Below are 20,340 nucleotides of genomic sequence, written 5' to 3' on the forward strand. Positions count from 1 at the left end.
GGGACCTAGAGGAGGAGGATTGGGCTGAGGCACTAGCGAGTCCGCGGGGGGCGGTAATAGTCACGCGATTGCGCCAGATTCAATTTAAATACCTACATCGGGTGTACTTCACTAGGGTGCGATTGTGGACAGCGGGAATGATTGTATCCCCGAGTGTCTTTGATCTGGTTGAGAAGAGGGCACCTTATTGCATACGGTCTGGAGCTGTCTCGTTACACAGGTTCTGGGGTGGGGTGTTTTCCTGCTTGTCACAAGTGCTGGGTTGGGAGCTTCCTTGTTCGCGGCGTCTGGCGCTGTTACATGTCCTGGAGGGGGTGGGGGGTAATAGATATAAGCGACACCTATTGCTGCTTGGTCTCACCTTGGCAAAAAGGGATTTAGCGAGGGCGTGGAAAGCACCCCAAGCCCCGTCGCTGACCGCGTGGAGAAACAGGTTAGATTTCTGCATGGGTCTAGAACTGCCGATCTTTACTGCCAGGGGGTGTCCCCATAAACATTACAAGATATGGAAACGATGGGCAGATTACCGGGGACTAGACTTGGATCCGCCGGTGGAGCAAGGTGGCCCTCAGATGGATTAATGGGTGGGCAGAAGATGGGACCTTGTAGGGAAATGGGGGGGTTATATGTGTTCCAGTGTCCTGCTAGGTGTTTCAGGGGGGGTGTGAGTGCGACTGGGGGGAGGTGGTGGGGTGTTCCTGTTGTTTTCATTAATATCAAAAGTCATTTTCATTGGCTAATGTGATTTAGATGTCTGCAGCTGTCTTCGGAGCTCTGCAATGTATGTGCAACATGACAAATAAAGATTTGTTTTAAAAAAAAAGTAAATTACTATAATTGTGTCCCGAAGCAAATTGTTGCCTTTGAACAAGCGGTCCTATCATCCCTCACCAAATTAGAAAAGACAAAAAGTTTTGTGCAGAACAACATCAGTAAAGGCTAAACAGCCGCTATTCGTGATCTTAAAGCAGACACATCGATTCTAATAAAACAGGCTGACAAAGGCGGGGCAGTAGTGCTATGGCCCCGCTCTATGTGGTAACTGTTTGTATATTCATTCTTTGAAATTGTCATCACAATCTTCTGTATTTTACAATCACATGTCCATTTCCATGTTTTTTACTGTAAACGTTTTTGATTTGTGGTTAAGTATGTTGTAAACTGTATGGCGATTTGTGAAGTTGATGACGGTCTTGTTCTGTCTAGAGATAAAACAAACTTGATAATCAATTGAAAAGTAAAATGACATAAATCAGATGTCTGGATTAACTAATAAATTTTGTTTATCCTTGTTCAGTCATTAATTGTTTGAATTTACACCAGAGGCTTAGGTAAACCCCCTTGTTTGATAGTAGTGAAAGAGCATTGGCAGAACAGCTTCATCATGCAATGGTGAGAACCTATCTACTGAAGACATTACTTTGTTTAGGCATCTGATTCACTCTTTGCTGCCGAATCCAGATGACCTGCCCCGTAGTCACTATTATAATAAGACTGTGTACAACAAAGGCACTGCCCTTGTATATGTACAGTAATTTGTAATTTGCATTTATATAGCGCATTATCACCAACAGTCTCTAAGCGCTGAGAGAGAGGACCCTGCTTTGGATTACTGGTGGGGAGGCAGTACTTTACTGTGTGCCCCAGGCTTCCTTTAAGAGAATGGTTTTGAGTCGTTTCCTGAAAGGAAGCAAGGAGTGTTCCTTTCGGAGGTTGTCAGGGAGTTTGTTCCAGATCTGTGGGATGATGGTAGAGAAAGCTCTGCCTCCAAGGGATACCTGGCGAGAGCGGGGGCAGACTAACATCCTAGCTTCCGAGGATCGGAGTGCTCTCGTTGGGGCATAGTTGGTTAAGCCCTTTTTGATGTATTCCGGTGCCTTGCCGTAAACGGCTTTATGAGCAATGCAGAGGCCCTTGAATTTTATCCTTTGCCTGATGGGAAGCCAGTGAAGTTGGCGCAGGAGGGGGGAGGCATGAGTGCGACGCGGAACCTTGAACACTAAACGGGCCGCGTCGTTCATAATGATCTGGAGTCTAGACAATTGGTAGTCTGGGAGTCCGAGGTAGAGCAAGTTTCCGTAGTCCAGTCTGGATATAATCAGTGCAACTACCACTCGTTTAAGGGTTTCGAAAGAGAGGAGAGGGGCCAGTTTCCGCAACTGCCTTAAAATGCTTGAGCAAACCCCTACTGTTGTAGATACCTGTAGGGCCATAGTTAGTTTATCTGTGAGAGTTTACATGAAGACATAACTACAAGGTTAGTAATGCTCCGCATGATGTAATAGACACTGTGTTGTGAGAAACTAGTGCAGTAACAGGATGAGCATTTCTTTACATTTTTTCGTTGTTCACCTGGGTGTTTTTTCAGATAAAATAAAACATATTTAAACAAAGAAATAAATAATCTTTAAGAAAGAACAGTGGAGTTTCATTGGTTAAAAAACATAGAACACATCCAACATAGAGCCGCATCTGAAGGCATGAATTGGGAAGCACCTAGGAACAATTCTGACCTTTTGTCCCCATCAACCAGTAAGACTATTCCGCTCCATAAGGACCAAAGAAAGGCAGTTCCCAAAATAGTGCTTAACAAAGTTTGGTAAATCATTTCAAGGTGATGTATGCGAGTGAATGGAAAAATAAAATAGAAACCACATTAAAGGAAAGCAAATCATGGAAAACCAATTTTCAGTAAAGACAATTTTAAGGGAATTCAAATAATTTGAAAATTAGAGGAAACATTCTAAAGGAAAGGTAATTAAGGAAAAAACAAAAGTACAGTAATCTTGGGTAAAGTTCATAGATAGTGAGGTGTTTTGGGGTTCAAGGATGGGTGATGTTTAGGGTTGGTGAGGGTTTTGTAGGGTTCACAGATGAGAGGAGTTAAGAAGTGGTAAAAGTTTTTTAAGGTTCGCGATGGGTAGAGTTCAGGGGTGTTGAACTGTTTTTAGGGCTGAGGAATAGGTGGAGTTTACGGTTGCTGGGGATTTTAGGGATCTGGGGAAGGTAGAGTGTATGGGTGGAAAGAGTTTCAGGGTTCAGGAATTTCTTTACATACCGACCCTTTTGACTCTTTTGCATACCTGGGTTTTTCCATTAGAACTGCTGACAATCAAAATTGCAAATTACACGCATTTTACAATCCCCGGTAGGAACGCTCAGTTCATGGACCATTTAATGGAGATCATTACAGCTAATTCGCCCCTTCATTCTAATGATATATTCATTGGTGACTTCAACTTACATTGGGATGATCCTATTGACAATCTAATCAATGTCCTTAAAACTTAAAAATGTCCTTGAATACCTATCCTTTACACAAGCTTGCTCTCTCCCAACTCATGTAAAAGGTGCTACATTAGACTGGATTATCTTCAGAGACAAGGCTGTGAAAATAAACTCAATTGATCCATTGGATTGGTCGGACCACCACATCACAAGCTTTCAAATACCTTGCATAAAAAAAGAAAAAAACTTTGCAATCCATCATCAAAATAAAACACTGGGTAAGGGACACTAAAAGTGTTAACAATGAGAATCTAGTTGCAGGCTGTGAGAGGGAGCTACAGCCACCGAAAAATATGGGTAACTTGAATGAACTTACTGATCACTATAACGCTACGATGACTAACATAATCAATTTGATTGCCCCTTTAAAAATGAAAAGAATTCGGGATAAAGATAAAAATCCTTGGTTCAATGGGTCGCGAAATCTGAGACTAGCTGAAAGGAAATGGAGATGGGCACTCCTCATCCTCCCAGTTACAGCTACTAAAAGAGTAGAACTGCTTACAACAAAATATTTCTTTAGTACTGAACTTGATAATGCCAAAAACAGACAGTGTAAACTCTTTGAAATGATAAAATACCAATATAACAAGCTAGCCAAATCCTCACACGAATCAACAAAATTCCAACTAAGCTGTGAGGAATTCTCTACATCCAAAGCCAACTCTTTGGAAAACAAGCTCTAGATAGCTGCTGATTCACTTACTAACCCGTGGATTTCCCAATCTGGTCCACTACAACCCCCCTTGGCAAAGCCTATAAATAAACCACAATGGTTGGATTTCAAGCTAAATGACCACAATGATATTGCAGGAACCCTTTTGAATATAAATCCAAATAACCACTATAATAATTCTCAATCTTCTAAATGCCTTACTTTACACTACAAACTTATCATCCCCATTTGGACTAATATGATCAATGCTTCTTTGTCTCAAGGATCCTTACCTGACTGTCTTAACCACATGAGCGCTAGCGAAATTCCCCTCCTGTGCTCTTCTTTACAAAACCCCATTATTCATGACGAGCTGGGCTCGTCATGAGCGTAGCAGGAGGCTACCTCATGACGAGCCCAGCTCGTCATGAGCGTCGAAGGGGTTAAAACAGGACAAGTCTTTCCCATCTTGAAAAAACCGTCAGGGAACCCTGCAGACCTAACTAACTTTAGGCCATTGACCAATGTTCCTCTATTAGCTAGAAAAATGCATGCAACAACAGCTGAGCCAACGCTTTGTGAAATTCAATTTGCTTAACATCTGGCAATCTGGGTTTAGACCAGATCATAATACCGAAATAGCAATACTTCATAGAGTGGACGATGCTCTATAGGCACTTGATCAAAACAAAACCTGTCTATTAGTTCATCTTGACTTGTCATCTGCATTTGACATGGTAAACCATGGAAAACTGTTAGCCAGACTTGAAAACAGGATGGGGTTATCAGGTACAGTACTAGATTGGTTTAAATCCTTCTTGCAGAACAGAACCCAAAGATTTTTTGTTTAACCAAGATCAGTCATTGCCGTCCACTATTTCGATTGGAGTTCTACAAAGCTCAACTTTATCCCCTTTACTTTTTAACCTTTATGTCGAACCGCCAACTGAAATTTAATTTTACAGCACGCCAACACAACTAACCTGCAATCATCTTAAATTTAACATGCAAAAAATAGAATTCCTTTTAATTTCTCCACTCAAAAGCTCCTCTGATGTTTAGGAATGGACCAGGACGATCACTGCTCTATATTTTACCCCGGCACAGGTTGACTCATCCAAATCCCTTGGAATTTCACTTGATAAAAATCCAAACATGCAAACTCACATCAACTCGATGGCAAAAAGAACCCACTTTCACTTGAGCTATTTAAGGAAACTGAAATCATTCTTCTGAGCTACAGACCTTAAACCAGCAGTACATACCGGAGTCATTTCTAGGATCGAATATAGCTGTACAACTCTATTAGGCTTACCCAAGATCTCCACAGCCCCACCAAAAACGTGTCTAAATGCTGCAGCAAGCCTGTTAACAGGATCTAAAACATTTTACCACATCTCTCCACATCAGAAGGCTCTTAACTGGCTACCATTTGAAGCCATAATTCACCTTAAGCTGGCAAGTATTACACACAAAGCACTTCATCACAAAATGCAGATGTAGCTTGTTAAAAAAAAATTGAGATATCGGATGGAGGCAGACCATCTCGAGCGCCAGGGACCTAGTGCTGAAACCGCCCATCTTCCAGAAGAAGAAAACCAATGGCAGAGCCTTCTCCGGAGCTGTCCCAAGAATCTGGAATTTGCTTCCTCCTTACATTAGAAGAATTCAGACTACTTCGTCCTTCAAGAAGGAAGCTAAGATCTTCCTTATGAGCAAATTCCTACCATAGCTGATGGTTGAACATTTTCCTCGATATCTGTTTAAGCGAAGGTTGCCCCCTCGTCCCTTTGACTACGGAATCTGCTCTCTCCATCTAATGCTATTACAACAACATTGCCTTTGATGGAGCGTAGCATAAATTCCTATCTATCTGGGAGTAAATCACGCAATGATCATTCTGATCTATTTGCCCAGGATGTCCTCAATGTAGATTATTGTTTCTAGTACATCGTATGGACCTTGAAATTACCTACATTGTGTCCATATGTCTCCTGGTGACAGTAGTGTTTTTACATAGACTACTCAAGCCATTTTTCTTTTTCTATGTGTTGATGCCTTGCTCTGTGATTGTTGTAAAATTGCTACTATGTAATTGATAAGCATTCTGGTACCTTTTGGGTCACGTCCGAGCTTTATAAAACACTTCATAAATAAATAAATATGAATTAGTGGAGTTTAGGTTCGTGAGGGGTTTTAAGGATTTAGGGTTGGGTGGATTTTAGATGTAGAAAGGGTTTTAGGGTTCATGGATGTGGGAGTTTAGGGGTGGTGAGGGATTTTTAGGGTTCAGGGATAGGTGAGGTTTAGGGGTGGTGAGAGGTTTTAAGAATTCACTGATGCACGTGGTGTAGGCGTGGAAAAGGGTTCTCAGGGTTCAGGAATGGCTTCAGTTTAGGATTAGTGAGTGGCTTCAGAATGGTTGGAATTTAGGGGTCAGGGTGGGTGTAGTGTAATCGTGGTGAGGGTTTTTTAGGGAGTAGGGATTGATTGTGCTTACGGGTAGTGAGGGATCAGTGAATTAAAAGCATCTGATGTAATTGTTTGACAATGTAAAATATATAAACCTGAAATAATGTCCCCTGACTTAAAGCACTAAGATAGGTACTTCTGGAGAAAACAAAATCAGAAAGTAAAACCTGAAACCATTGCATTTACATCTTATAAAACATAAGCATGGAATAGACAATTAAAAAAAAGATATTCTATGAATTGCTTTCTACAAAATATTTAATACCATTCATCCTGCAAATTACAATTAAATGGTTTAGGTGAAATGGTTCTCACTAATGGTTTTCCATGAAACCTTTCTTCTATGAGGTCACATACAACCCACTCAAGGCGGCAACATCAAAGATGTGGAGGAACTTCTCAAAGATCTGAGAATGAATCTCGATTTGACTACTTTAAAATACAAATTAAAAAAAGACTTAAACCATACCTGCCATAACATTTTTATAATTGGATAGTGTAGCAAGCTTTCTGGGCTCTGCCATTTTTAGGTCTCGCCTAGGCAGCGCACAAGCGCTGCATAGGAGTGACCTCTTGGAATCACTCAGAACTTTTTGGGAAACTCTTGCATGTACTGCACTGTTTCAAATGAGCACTCATGCATGTATGGCGTTTACCATGCGCTATCGAGCAGCATGCACAATCTGTTTCCAATTATCGCGCCCACGCTTGTTTACATTTGCCTTTCTCGCGGTCGCATTAATTGGAAACAGATGGCGGCCGCGTTCCCCATAGCTGCCAAGGTTTCAGATAGCTATGTGTGACATTTTCATAATTTTTGAGTAATTATGAGTGACATTTCAACTGAGTGACACTTTCTCACCAGCAAAATAAATCAATGAAGAAGAGGGAAACATAAAAATAACATAATTTAACCCACTTCAACAAGGAGAAAAAGATTATTTTAAAGCTGCTGCAAAGCACCAAATATTGCAGGACAATAATCTAGTGCCCTTGCAGTCAGGTCGTACTGTTAAACTGGGCTGGACGCCCCGTGCTGGAGAGATCATCGTTGTATTCGGCGCTATAATCAGGCAAATTGCATGTACCATGAGCATAAATCTTCTTTGACACGGAGTCACCGGGAAGGACCACCCGCAACTTTCCCGACTTTTACTTTTGAGTAACCCGTGTCGCTACCGGGTCGGAATTATTACCGGTACTGCGATTATCATGACTTATTGCCACTATACAGCCCTGAAGAGTCACAATTGTACCACGTTGTGACAAAACACTTGTCTGCTGGTTTGTTTGTTCTTTCTGTATTGATCTGGATTGATATAAAAATCCCCATTAAGATACTCCTGATGTCGACCTTCATAATTTCTCCCCAAAAAGTTCTCTAGTTTTGGTTTTCGCACTAAAACCATCATCCTCATACGTGTGCACAGGACTTTGTTCTAGGCTTTCCAATCTGTTGCTCTCCTTTTGGTAACTTTGATTCTTTGGAGTTAGACTCAACACCTGTTAAAATCTGCAGTTTACGCAGCAGACGATGGATTATATGGCAAATTACGTGGAAAAAGCAGCAGTTGTAAAATCTCATAATTCAAGTAGCACTGTACATATATTACATAAGTGCAGGGCCTGTCATCAGTGCATAGACAACATTCTGTTTGAAGAGAGAGCTTCCTAAATGTGCCAAAGCTTATGTTGGAATTCCTGCATCATGTTGTAAGAATACCAACGCTGCCTTATGATTTGATTTCTACCCTTCATGATGGTCTTGACGGTTTCCAGAGCCATTGCCATTAGAGCATGGCAGAAACAAATTAAGCAACAGGGTTAACTAAATTATGCGGCAAGGAAAGGCACGTTCTTTTTCTAATGTATCTTTGCCTTCATAGATCTCCTCCTTCCTTATGCTCCCTTTTATGTTTTTCCTTCTTGCACATATCTTTCATGGTTTGCAACAGTCTGTTTCCTTCCTTCTTCACTAATCTTTTTCCCCTACTCCTTCACCGTAGAAAATGTTTGCACATTGTAATCCAGGCCTGGTATGTTAATACAATGATAGTCCGTGCACTCTGGGGGTAACTTCAACATTTTATGCAGGACGGCTATCATGAGGACTGCTTGTTCAGGACTCACCTGCTCAGCCCAATTCTCACGCAGATTCCTGGCAAACAGCAGCATGTAATCTTCTCCAGACAGTGCACAAAGCAACTAAAAGCTACCCCAAATTGGCCCACTACCCCAGCCATCTTCTCTTGGGCCACTCAGTCACTGAATTGCAGGCCACCTTTTGCATAGTCACAAAACTTGGAATCACTCTCCTACCGTGTATCTACTCCTTTCCAATGGTCTCATCTATGCCACAAAGTGACAGGACTGGGTTTGAACAATTTAAAATATTAAATAAGCAAAGGCAAAGCCAAAAGTTCTGGCATTGAGCATCAGCCTTTTGGCTTTCCCACGGTTTTAGTTTTTTTTTTGATAATCAAGTTTATTGGTTTTAAAGAACAAATCACAAAATACATTGGCAGTGAAACCAAGCACATTATATGAATAAAAATACATTTGAAAGAGGGACGACAGAGACTTGTAAGGCACTCTCTGGGATTAAATAAAACACTTGCATATGGTTATTCCTGTACAAGACATACACGCGCCCGTTAGGGCAGTAGATTGAACCATCTGCCCCATATCTTGCCAAAAAGCTCGGGGCAGCCCCGGGCCTCAAAGAGGGGCTTCTCTTGAGTTCCACACCAATCCACTCCCCGGCTCCATTTCCGTATGGTTGGGGGTTTGGCCTTTGGCCTGGGACCAGAGCGCCCAGGCCCAGTAGCGCATTTCACTACTGCCACCGCTGTTCCTAGGAAGCGCCTATCGCCCCGAGAACCATCAAGGCCGTCAAACACACCCAGGACCAAGCGTAGTGGGTCATGGTGAACCGTCCACCCCAGGGTCTGTGTGAGTTCCAGTTTCACCCCCACCCATAATGGTGCAAGGACAGGGCACTGCCAAATCATGTGGTAAAAGTCCGCAGGGGCGTGACTGCATCGCGTGCAGGTCGGGGAGGGCCGCATACGGGCGATGTATAGGCACGCAGGAGTGAGGTAAGCCTAGTGGAGGTAATAGAGTTGGACTAGACGCAACTTGGAGGAGGTCGTCAAGGTCTTGGGTGCCATGAGAGCATCTCTCCAGTCCGCGTCTTCTAGGGGATCCACTGTTTTAGTTTTAATATGTTTTTTTCAAAGCATTGTTAAAGATCACAACAGCTGCACATGAATGTAAAACAATAATTGCCTAAAAGCAAAAACACCTTAGGTCTCAAAAGTACACATTGCCATATCTGTCTTTGGCTTTTAAGGGAAATACTTTGTGTGTGGATGTGTTTTTTATGAAAAGGAAGAATGTCGTCTCTCAAAGTGAAGTTAGCCAGTGAGTGAAGTGTGCTATCCCACGCTGTATGTTGTAGTGTACAAATACAAAATGACAGAACTATAGAACGAGAAGGAAAGCCTCAATAAGTAAAGATATTGTACTTATAATTTTAGTAAAATCAAAAGGTCTTGGTTAACATCAGACTTAAAATTAGATTTATATGGTTTGGAAGCTCCCGGAGGGTACTGAGATCATATTGTGATGGCAGGGAGTCCTAGTAGAGTCAAGGATGCAGTCATGAATGCATATGATCCTGCACTGAAGTTGGGTGGAGACCTCATGATGGTGAAAGTTCTTACATCAAACGTTTGTTATCACTAAGTACAGCACTTCAAGATAGGTGGTAGACTAATCAGCTTATCCAAAGCCTCTTCCTTAAATACAGATGCATGTTTCTGAGAGTTTGTCATTTGAAATTCTACATAACTTTTCACCCAACAATTATGTCACATAAAATGGGATCAAGATAAAAAAAGTGATAGCGTGGCTTGTGATCCAGAAAATATCAAGTGATGTAAGTACCATTAATGAGTAACATTTGATTATTGTGGTGGACGATGGGAGCAAGAGCTTAGCAGGTGACAGCATGTTTTTTTTTAATTCTATGTTTATTTTCTTTTAAACGTTGAAAATGACAGTTCTTACTGTTTCACTCTTGCATCATACTCCATTTACTAATCTCAGAGGGATGGAAGACTGAGTTTGCGTTTGATGGGTTTTCATTTGAGCCCTGCAGATTACTAGAAGTGAATAAGAGTGTTTACTCACTGAGAAGCAGCTGAGTGCTGTACAAGTACAAAGACCAGGATACAGTCAATAAGTTAAAGAGCTGTAGATGGTTAGTGCAGGCACCCGTGTGTCATGTATCAAGGGTGCCTGTGTTGTGAGTATGATTGTTTTTGTGCATGAAGGGACACCTTCCTGCACAAAATCAATAATTGATGGCATTTCCGCTATCTATTCGTGCTGCAGAAATCAGCACACATAGAAAGGAGGGAAACATGAGAATTAAAAGTATTTCTCCCCGCTGGGTCACTCCTACACCTCCCCTGGGGAGGTGTAGGATTCTTACGCATTGCCAAGTTTACATTACTTTGTAAATCTGGGAATGTGTCAGGTTCCATGGATGTTGTGTGGGAACACCCACAGCAGCACCCATGGAACACCCATTTCACAAAGAGTAATGCGTGAAAGGGGGCCATATTTACAAGGCCACGAAAAGTCATGCAGGGTGACTTTACGTGGGCTTGTAAATATAGGACGGCACACTGCACCGCCAGTGCGTCAAAAAAAGTGAAGCACCGGCGGCGGAATGGGCTTATAAATGAGGCCCTCAGTCTGATGGTGCTGTGGGTGTAAAGAGATCCACCAGAGATGGGGAAGTTATCTGCAATATAAGCAGGATTGCTGCTCGTGACAGCTTTATATATTATGCAGCTGGTTTTAAAAATAAAGCTTGCTGGCAAGTGATCCCTTCCTTCTCTTTTACAAATGGGCTAACATGCCATCTTAACAGTAAAAATAAATTTCACGTGTGCACACACCTTGATCAACATTTGTTCACTCACAACACTGCTCACTCTCACCATTTCATTAGTGATACCTCATATATAGAATTACCATCTTCTGGTCACAACTCGCACACCATTTACTATTTACCACTCAGTATAATTCAGAACCCAATTGCAATACCAACTATTTGTGCAAAGACCACAAGTCCTCCACGTGCAGCACTACTAGGCAGCATCACTTCCACCTGTAGCTTACACAGACCCTTTCTTATATAATTCATTAAACATCAGTTTTCTACAGCACCCCTTCATTATAACTCATTCAAGGGATTCGCCCCCAAACCTCAAACTTAGCTGTGTGCGACAAAGCTCATCCATCCACATGCAACAAAACCTTCCACTCGCTTTTAACACAACTCATATAACTATCTCAATAGTAATAGCTCATCATACTCATACACATTAACAAAGCATCATTCAGCCACTTGCAGTACTACACAGCAACACCAGAACAAGCATTAGCATAGCCAATAGGTCTCGCCTTTGCGACCTTATAAGTGTTTAGTTATCCAGCACAAAATCCTTGGTTTAACAACATCAACTGTTGCATGGCTAAACACTGATAAGGTCCCAAAGGCGAGACATATTGGCTATGCCAATGTGTGTTTATGTTTGCATTTAAACCTAATAAAGATATGATTTGTTATTATTTGGGTTTATTGCTGACAGTTTTACATGCATGATCTTGTTTCAGTGCGGACTGTTTTGTTCTGCACCTCGAAGTTGGGCTTCTAGCACTGCTATGCATTATAAATAAAGTAAAACTTAATTAAACTAAATATCTTCTAGAGACAATGTTTACCCCAAATAAGTAATATTAAGCAACTTAATCAAACAATTGTATTTACTTAAGGTTAAAGTGACTCTCTCCAGTGCCTCTAAGACTTCTCCAAGTCGTGTTCATACCTAGCACAAATAAATGTTACTCTGCAAAAACGGCACTCCTAATGTTACCAAAGCCGCCCCTGAATTACACACTATGAAACTACCGCTGTTGATGCTAGGTTAAAATGTGTATGCCAAACCAAGAAGCCCAGAGGCAAGACTGTAACTGATACGTAACAGTCAGAACTTCCACCTTAGTCATGGACTCTGCCAAACCCACTTGTTTATCTTTCACAAAGTGTGCCACAAATAATTAACACTACACACATTAATCTGACATTTGTCACTTCTTGGGCCAAACTACTTCTCTTTGGTATCTCACAGACTTCCCCAGGTTATTGATCAAACTCACATTCATTCCAACCACGAAGAAATATGCGAGCCTGAAAAAAGGACACCCCTATTGTTACTGGGAAATTTCACATCTTGTTAATTATCAATAGCCGTAAGGTGACACAGAGAAGTCACAAATGGCATAAAAAAGTATTTTAAATGGCATTAAAAAGTATGTAGAAGAGTTGGGTGAGGGTTTCAATGTGGTGAATCATTCAGCATGATCTATAATTTTCAACATTTCATAAATGTTCAGCAATGGATGCCTATTTACTGAAATGTTTGTGTTGAGGTTACAGATTTCCGTACATGCAAACATTCCCATCCACCTTGCAAGCAAAGGCATATGGAGCCAACTAGTCAGAGGCCACAATGTACTCAATCACACCCAACTGACAGCAGAACCCTACTAAATGTCATGGTATTGTATTGACTCAAAACCTTGGAGAGGTGTCAGCTGGCCCAGTCCTTGATATTTACTACACCTGCTGGGGGGATCTTCAAGCTAAATAAACTTACCGTGTTTTCACATTTCCCCACAGAACAGATTTCTTCAAAAGTCTCACCTTTAGTTGGGTACCCACTGCCACTGGGTACCATGTGTAGAGAGTTGGCTAATTCCTGGAGCAACTTTGAAACGTTGGAAAGGATATCTACAACGGGTGCCACTTTCTGACTGAGTGGAAACTCAACAGCCGGCAAAGCCACAGATGCCCCAGGGATGGAAAGGAGAGGAAACAGCTGGATAAAAGCAATTAACAGAAGTTACCAGACAAAATAAATTATTCCCAAGCACAGCCTTCAAACATCAGAAAAAAGCTCATAAACATTTTCCAGACCTGTCTGTGAGACTAAGGAAAATGGTCTAGAAAAAAACACCTTTAGACATCTGAAAAGAGGTCTGGTCCAGAGCATTCCCATAACATGTTGGCCGATATCAGTAAAACATCTAAAACGATCTGTCTGCAGGCAAAAGGAAAGGGAGGTCTGACAGAAGCTAAAGGCCTACACTCCAAAACATCACCATCTGAAGGAATCATGAAATATTCTTTAAGAGTCTTGGGGCCTGGCCACATACTTGTGGATGCAGATGAGGACAATTCCTCCAGAAGTTCACATGTTTTGTATGCGTTTTAGATTGTTAGACACTTCAGAAATGCATTATTAAAGTGCTATCTTTAAGCGTGGAAATTATATTTGCATTTTCAGTAGGGGTGAGGGGTTGCTCATTTGAAACCAATTCCATATTTCAGGTCATCACAGAGATGTACACCATGCCCAGAGACATCCAGTCTCCGTGATACAACTAACCTGATCCATTGTACCATGATTTGAAGCAAGAGGTGGCTCCTGGGATCAAATAATAAATTGCCTGTTAAATCGGTCAACATATTTAAAGGGTTCCCAAAGCAGTGTTTGACCCCCCTTCATTATTTGATGGCACAAGTCTTCCTTTTCCTTATCTCGATGTCTAGCCAAGACAACCTACCTGCAGAAAAGTTACATCATCTGAGCAGCCTAAAAGCTCTTCTGCCTTGAGACGGTGCTGCACCAGGGCATCCTTGCGCCTCTGCAGCTCTTTCAAGTTGGACTCCGCCTGCTTTAGTGCCACATGTGTTACTCCTTGCATGACCTCCACCGATAGGGTCTGGCACTCCTCTAGCATTCGGTGCAGCTTGGCAAAGCGCTCAGCTACTCCCACAATGAACTTGTCAGAGTTTTCCTGGGCAAAAAGGAATGACGGTAATAGGATGTTCAATATCTTAATATGTGGTATGCAAATATTACAAATAACTAGGGGGTAAGCAAGCAGACTCAATATCGTATACAATGTATCCTGATAAATAGTACTTACACATAACAAGAGCAAATATAGAGCAGCAGATTTTATGGCATGCACAGAGAAAGGGATATGTATGGTGTATCTAGGTCACATCAGGATATGTACCCTATGTATTCTAGCATATAGTTGTATTATATATATATATATACACACACACACACGCACACTTGGATCTTTATATATCTATAAATCTCATACATCTATATCTATATCTCTACACATATCTATATATCTATATATTCACAGAAAAAACCATAGGTTATAGACCATATATAGTTAGGAATTAGCATTTACAAAACCTTGAAAATTCACTGAAAAAACCATAGGTTATAGACCATATATAGTTAGGAATTAGCATTTAGAAAACCTTATTTTACTCACACAAAACCATTGAAATTCCATATATAGTTAGTTGCACTAACTATATATCGCGCACCCGCAATCCACTGCTGATGATGTCACATATTACATCATTCATGACATGGTCAGTGACATCACTGATGACATCACTGATGACAACATCCAGTGATTATGTGTTTCTGTAAAGTTTAAATATGTTTTACATATTGAAGAATGAGTGGATGTATAAGTGTCTGAATGAAGGTTTTAGTAGGTGCGTGATTGACTGTATGAGTGAGTGATTAAATGCGTCTTACTGAATGCACGGGTTAGTGACTAAACTGTCTTAATTTGTGCATCATTATGTCTGTTGTGATGTAAACTGCTGCATGTGTTGATCATTAGCTATACGAGAGGCTATATGTGTTATTAATTGGTTGCCCAAGTATTTCTATGGGAGATTGAGTTTGTGTGGGGGTGGCTGGAAGGTGTGTGACTCTGTGCATAGATGTGTGAGCAGTTTATTCACTAGGTGTATGAGTTCAAGAGTGCATGTGGAAACAGCTACATGGGCAGTTGACTGTGTGCATGAGTGTATTGATGAGTGAATGGATATCTCAATGCTACATGTCATAGTAAGTACATATGTAAAACACAGTACATGTGAGAGTTGGCATATATAAATAACTGTGCATGAGAGCCACTGAGTGAGTGGTTGTATCGATCATTGTGAACTTGTATCAGGGATTGTATAAGAGAGTAAATATGTGTTAGTATATGTTTCAATAAGTAAGGTGTGTATAACTGTATAGTTGAAGAAATGGAGGTGAGATTGTTTCTTTGCATGACTGACTGGGTGTGTGAGTAACTCCATGGATGAGTGGCAGTGTGTGAGTGTCTGTATACACTGAGTGTATCTAAGGTTATATTAGAGTCTGAAGAAGTTTATCGTATTAGCACAAGAATGATGCCAAATGAGACGTCATCAGTGATGTCATCAGTGATGTCATTTGAGATGTCATCAGTGATGTCATCAGTGATGTCACTGACCATGTCATGAATGATGTAATATGTGACATCATCAGCAGTGGATTGCGGGTGCGCGATATATAGTTAGTGCAACTAACTATATATGGAATTTCAATGGTTTTGTGTGAGTAAAATAAGGTTTTCTAAATGCTAATTCCTAACTATATATGGTCTATAACCTATGGTTTTTTCAGTGAATTTTCAAGGTTTTGTAAATGCTAATTCCTAACTATATATGGTCTATAACCTATGGTTTTTTCTGTGAATTTCATTGGTTTTTTAACAGCTAATATCTGTAGCTGTAAAATGTATTCTTCTTTAAATCCAAAAATATATTTTATATGTTTATGAATAATTTTTTTTTTAAATATTTTTTTTTCTTCGTTCCCGCTTCGCGAATCGGGAAGCTTCCCGTTAGCTGACCTTGATGCCGCGAAATAGACCGCGAGCCGGTAAACGTTTCTTTACCGCAAGTGCCGCGTTAGAAAACAACATCGTGACGCCTCCCGTCCGCATGACGTTTCACGTTGTCGCGTGATACGTCATATGACGTGCTACGTTAGCGAACTGGTACGCGAAGCGAGTCGCAAAGCGCAGGTTTCTGGAAGCAAACCGGGAGGCCCTGCAAAGCGCTTAACGTAAACACAGCAAGTCATGTGACTTGGTAATAACACTTTTCATTGGTTCATTTCACTTTTGGTTTCCTAATGATGTAAGACTAGGTCATATAATCTAAAATGAACACTTTTGATTGGTTGAGAACTCTTGTTTTTCCCAAATGATGAAAATCCCTCCTTCTTTCCTCACTCTGACTTTCATCATTGTGAGAGAAAGACCCTTTGTGATCACTGAGCAATGGCTTCTTTAGTAGCTTCAGCTGGTGCTTCCCCACCACCTCCACCACATCCAAGGAAGAGTGGACCACCTGCTCAAGTTCTAATTCAACAAGAAGAAGAAGAAGAGGAACAGGAGGACGAGCACGAAGAGAGGCAGTTTTTGCCTGAGCAGCCCAGGACGTCTCACCGGAAAGAAAACTTCATTTGGCAATTTTTTAAAATTCCCAAAGGTCAGAAAAAAGTAAATGCAAGATACGTAACTTGCCTTATATGTCAAGATAGACTGTCCAGAGGGACCGACAAAAAATACAGTTTCGGAAACTACACAATGCATCGCCATATGACTAGGTGGCATCCTAACAACTACAGTGCTGCACAGTTTCGGAACGACCTAGATAATCTCCCTATTATGGCCAGAAGATCTGTTGTACCGGAAGTAACGGGACCAGAGGGCAGGGAGATGGTGCCAAATATACAAATGAGATTTGGTGATGTAAAACACATCTGCGCATTTTGCGATGGATTCTATGTCAGGACGGAGGCGAGGATTATGCAGTCCTTTCTTCTCTTTATTAAAATCAGCAATTCAAAGAAAAACCAATCAACACAAACTTCTTAAACCACAACTCCCATGAGCACATGGGGCATAGTGTCCATAGTAACTGTCATCCAATCATGGAGCCGTCCGCCGTAATATTAGCCATGACGTCCTATCCTCTTCCTCTTTCTTCTCTGCTCGTCAGTTAAGTCAACTTCTTTATCCTTCCTGACGCATTGTGTTTGTTGTGACTTTTGCTTAATATATAGTTGCCTGTGCGATAGCGCTTGCTTGTGGTGCGCTTTTCTCGCTTATTAGGCATTTTTTCAGGCTCGGCAGCTCGACGCGCGTCAGGCTCTGCTTGCGCCGTCCCTGCCGGTTGAACGCGGGCTTTGTGGCGAGCGGCCCCGCTTTCCCTTGCTCCGTGGGGCGCCACCGCTGGGAGTCAGGCTGCGCTCGCGGTGCTCTGCTCCCTGCGACGGCGCGCTGAGTCAGAGCTTTCACTGACTCACCAACCCTCGCCCGACGCCGGTATCGGTGGATTTGTGCACTGCGCACAGCGCCATCTAGTGGCGGTTTCAGGTCACCGCACCCTTAAATTTTCAGTCAGCAGCACTGAACGAGCACTGGCGAGGGGGCTACCTTTGGGGATTTTTACAAGGTGTTTTGTGCTCACGCCCTCGCATCTAGCATGCAGTCTTCGGCTCAAATTGACCCCCTTTCTCAGGAGGCGGTGGAAGTGACTGGCACCTCACTCTTGCCACCTGAGGTGAGTCGCGTTTTCTCGCAGGCACTTGATACGGTACTGGCACCTTTGAGGGAGCGAGTGGATGCCCTTACCCAGAGTATCCCCGGGGTGTTCGGTGGCGCGGGGCCTGCGGATCGCGAACCCAAAGGCGCGCAGGGTGGGGGTAAGCGGTCTGCGAAGCGTCACGCGGGGCACTTGGAGGAGTTTGATCGCTTGAGAGACTCCTTTCGTAAAAGTGCGCGTACGCTGAGGACTTTACCCTGGCGGGAGGGATTCTACCCCGGAGAGGATGGCGACGAGGTCGCCCCGGACTCGGACCAAGAGTATGGTTTCCCCTTGGAGGGAGAGGGCGTTACTGATGATGATGATGCCTCCTCGGACGATGAGGATGGGTATTCGGGGCGCCCTTGGCGACCGGCACCTCATTCCTCGGGGACGGGCGAAGGCGATGTTAAGATCCCAGATATGTTTGACCCGACAAAGATCTACCACCCAAGATCTTCGGAGTGGACCCCGGATCCCAAAGTTGCAGCGTACGTGGCTGGTAAAGTGCGCCAGCCTCTAGAGAAGGAGGTTAGAACCCGCATGCGGGGTGAATGCCCACGCCCAAAGCTGGAAGGCAGAGTGGCGGCCACTCCTGACATCGACGACAAGCTCTACGCGTTCTTCGCAAAGTTTATGAAGGACCCTAGGAGGGGCATAGACCGCTCCTGGCGCAGCTGTCAGGACAAACTCCTGGACGTCGTCGGTCCTGTGACACAGATTATCCAGCTAGCCGAGAGGGCGAAGGAGTCAGGGACGGCGATGTCCACGGAGGTCGTGGCAGGTTGGGCGCAGAGGGCCCTATGCTTTCTAGGTAACGCAAACTGCGCGTTGGCGGCAGAGCGGAGGAGGTCTCTCCTCATTAAAATTGATCCTAAACTTGGAGATCTGGCCACCTCGGAGGCGGGGCCTATCGCACAAGGCAAACTTTTTGGAGAACCTTTTATTAAGGAGTTAAATAAATTTGTCACAACCTTCTCTGCCCTGGACAGAGCACAATCGTCCATCAAGAAAATTTTTCCGGGTCGGGTTTTTGCAGGGGCCGGAAGAGGACGGGGTCGCTCCTCCGGCCGCCAACAACAGCAGCAAGGCCCTAACAACAAAAACCAGCAGCGCCGGAATAACGGCTGGAACGACGGCCGTCAGGGGAACTTCTACCCTAGCCGAGGCGCCGGCAAAGGGCGCGGCAGAGGCTACCACGGCGGTGCCAATGCGCCGGGAGGTCCATCCGGTGAGTGTTACCCTTTTTTCCCCATCCGTGCTGGGAGGGAGGTTAAGGGATCACCTCCCCAACTGGTGCAAAATCTCATCAGACCCTTGGGTGTTACAGACGGTCAGGGGCTTCCGGATAGAGTTTTACGGCACCCCTCGTCAGAGGGTTCGCCCTCGTCCATTGGTTTTTTCGGCAGAAGACAGTCTTCTGATCGAACGCGAGGTTTCAGACCTCCTCAGGAAAGGTGCGATTCGCAGAACACACCTTCACCCTGCGGGGTTCTTGAGCAATATTTTCCTAGTCCAGAAGAAGGACAAGGGATTCCGACCGGTGATCAACTTACGGGAGTTCAACGAATGGCTGGTGTACCGCCATTTCAAGATGGAGGGAATCCATCTCCTACGCGATATTCTCCTGCAAGGGGATTGGATGGTTCGTCTGGACCTGAAGGATGCGTACCTCACGGTACCGATCTTTCCCCCTCACAGGCGCTTCTTGCAGTTCCTATGGAACGGGGAGGTCTTCGAGTTCCAAGCTCTCCCCTTTGGCCTCTCGTCGGCCCCATGGTGCTTTACGAAGCTCCTACGGCCAGTGGTGGAAACGCTACGCGAGAGGGGTGTTCGGATGATCATCTACCTCGACGACATCCTGATTATGGATCAGTCGCAGGACCGTCTTCGTTCCAACTTGACCATGACTATTGCACTGCTCCAGGATCTGGGGTTTGTAGTGAATGCTCAGAAGTCGGAGCTCCTTCCGGGGAGACAGATGACCTTTCTGGGATTCCTTATAGATTCGGAGGCGGCCTGCCTCAGTCTCCCGCAGCAGAAGGTGAACAAGATTCGCAAGGAACTCTCCCACACACTGCGGAGAGACAGAATCTCCCTTCGTCAGCTGGCGCGAATCGTGGGTCTTCTCTCATCCTCGATTCAGGCAATCTTTCCGGGTCCGTTACACTACAGGGCCCTTCAACGTCTGAAGGCGCAACACCTTCGGAAAGGTCTAACTTACTCCGAAATCATCTCCCTTACGGAGGAGACGAGGACGGAGTTGCGATGGTGGATAGAGCACATGAGTGCGTGGAACGGGAGAGCGATCTTCGGCTCAAGCCCGGATCTGATT

At 43.4% G+C, this 20,340-nt stretch overlaps 1 protein-coding gene across 1 annotated transcript in view; it reads right to left on the reverse strand.

Moving 5' to 3' along the window:
* The window catches only part of TRIM65 (tripartite motif containing 65), a 159,452-nt gene that overhangs the window by 62,287 nt on the left and 76,825 nt on the right, over positions 1-20,340 (reverse strand). Inside the window, exons 3-4 of the mRNA XM_078654553.1 lie at positions 14,120-14,353; positions 13,197-13,371 (exon numbers count right to left, since the gene is read on the reverse strand). Coding sequence (XP_078510679.1) covers positions 13,197-13,371; positions 14,120-14,353 — 409 coding nt within the window. The remainder of the gene's footprint in view (positions 1-13,196; positions 13,372-14,119; positions 14,354-20,340) is intronic.

The sequence above is a fragment of the Lissotriton helveticus genome, chromosome 7 (genome assembly GCF_964261635.1).
Source record: "Lissotriton helveticus chromosome 7, aLisHel1.1, whole genome shotgun sequence".
Lineage (NCBI taxonomy): Eukaryota > Metazoa > Chordata > Amphibia > Caudata > Salamandridae > Lissotriton > Lissotriton helveticus.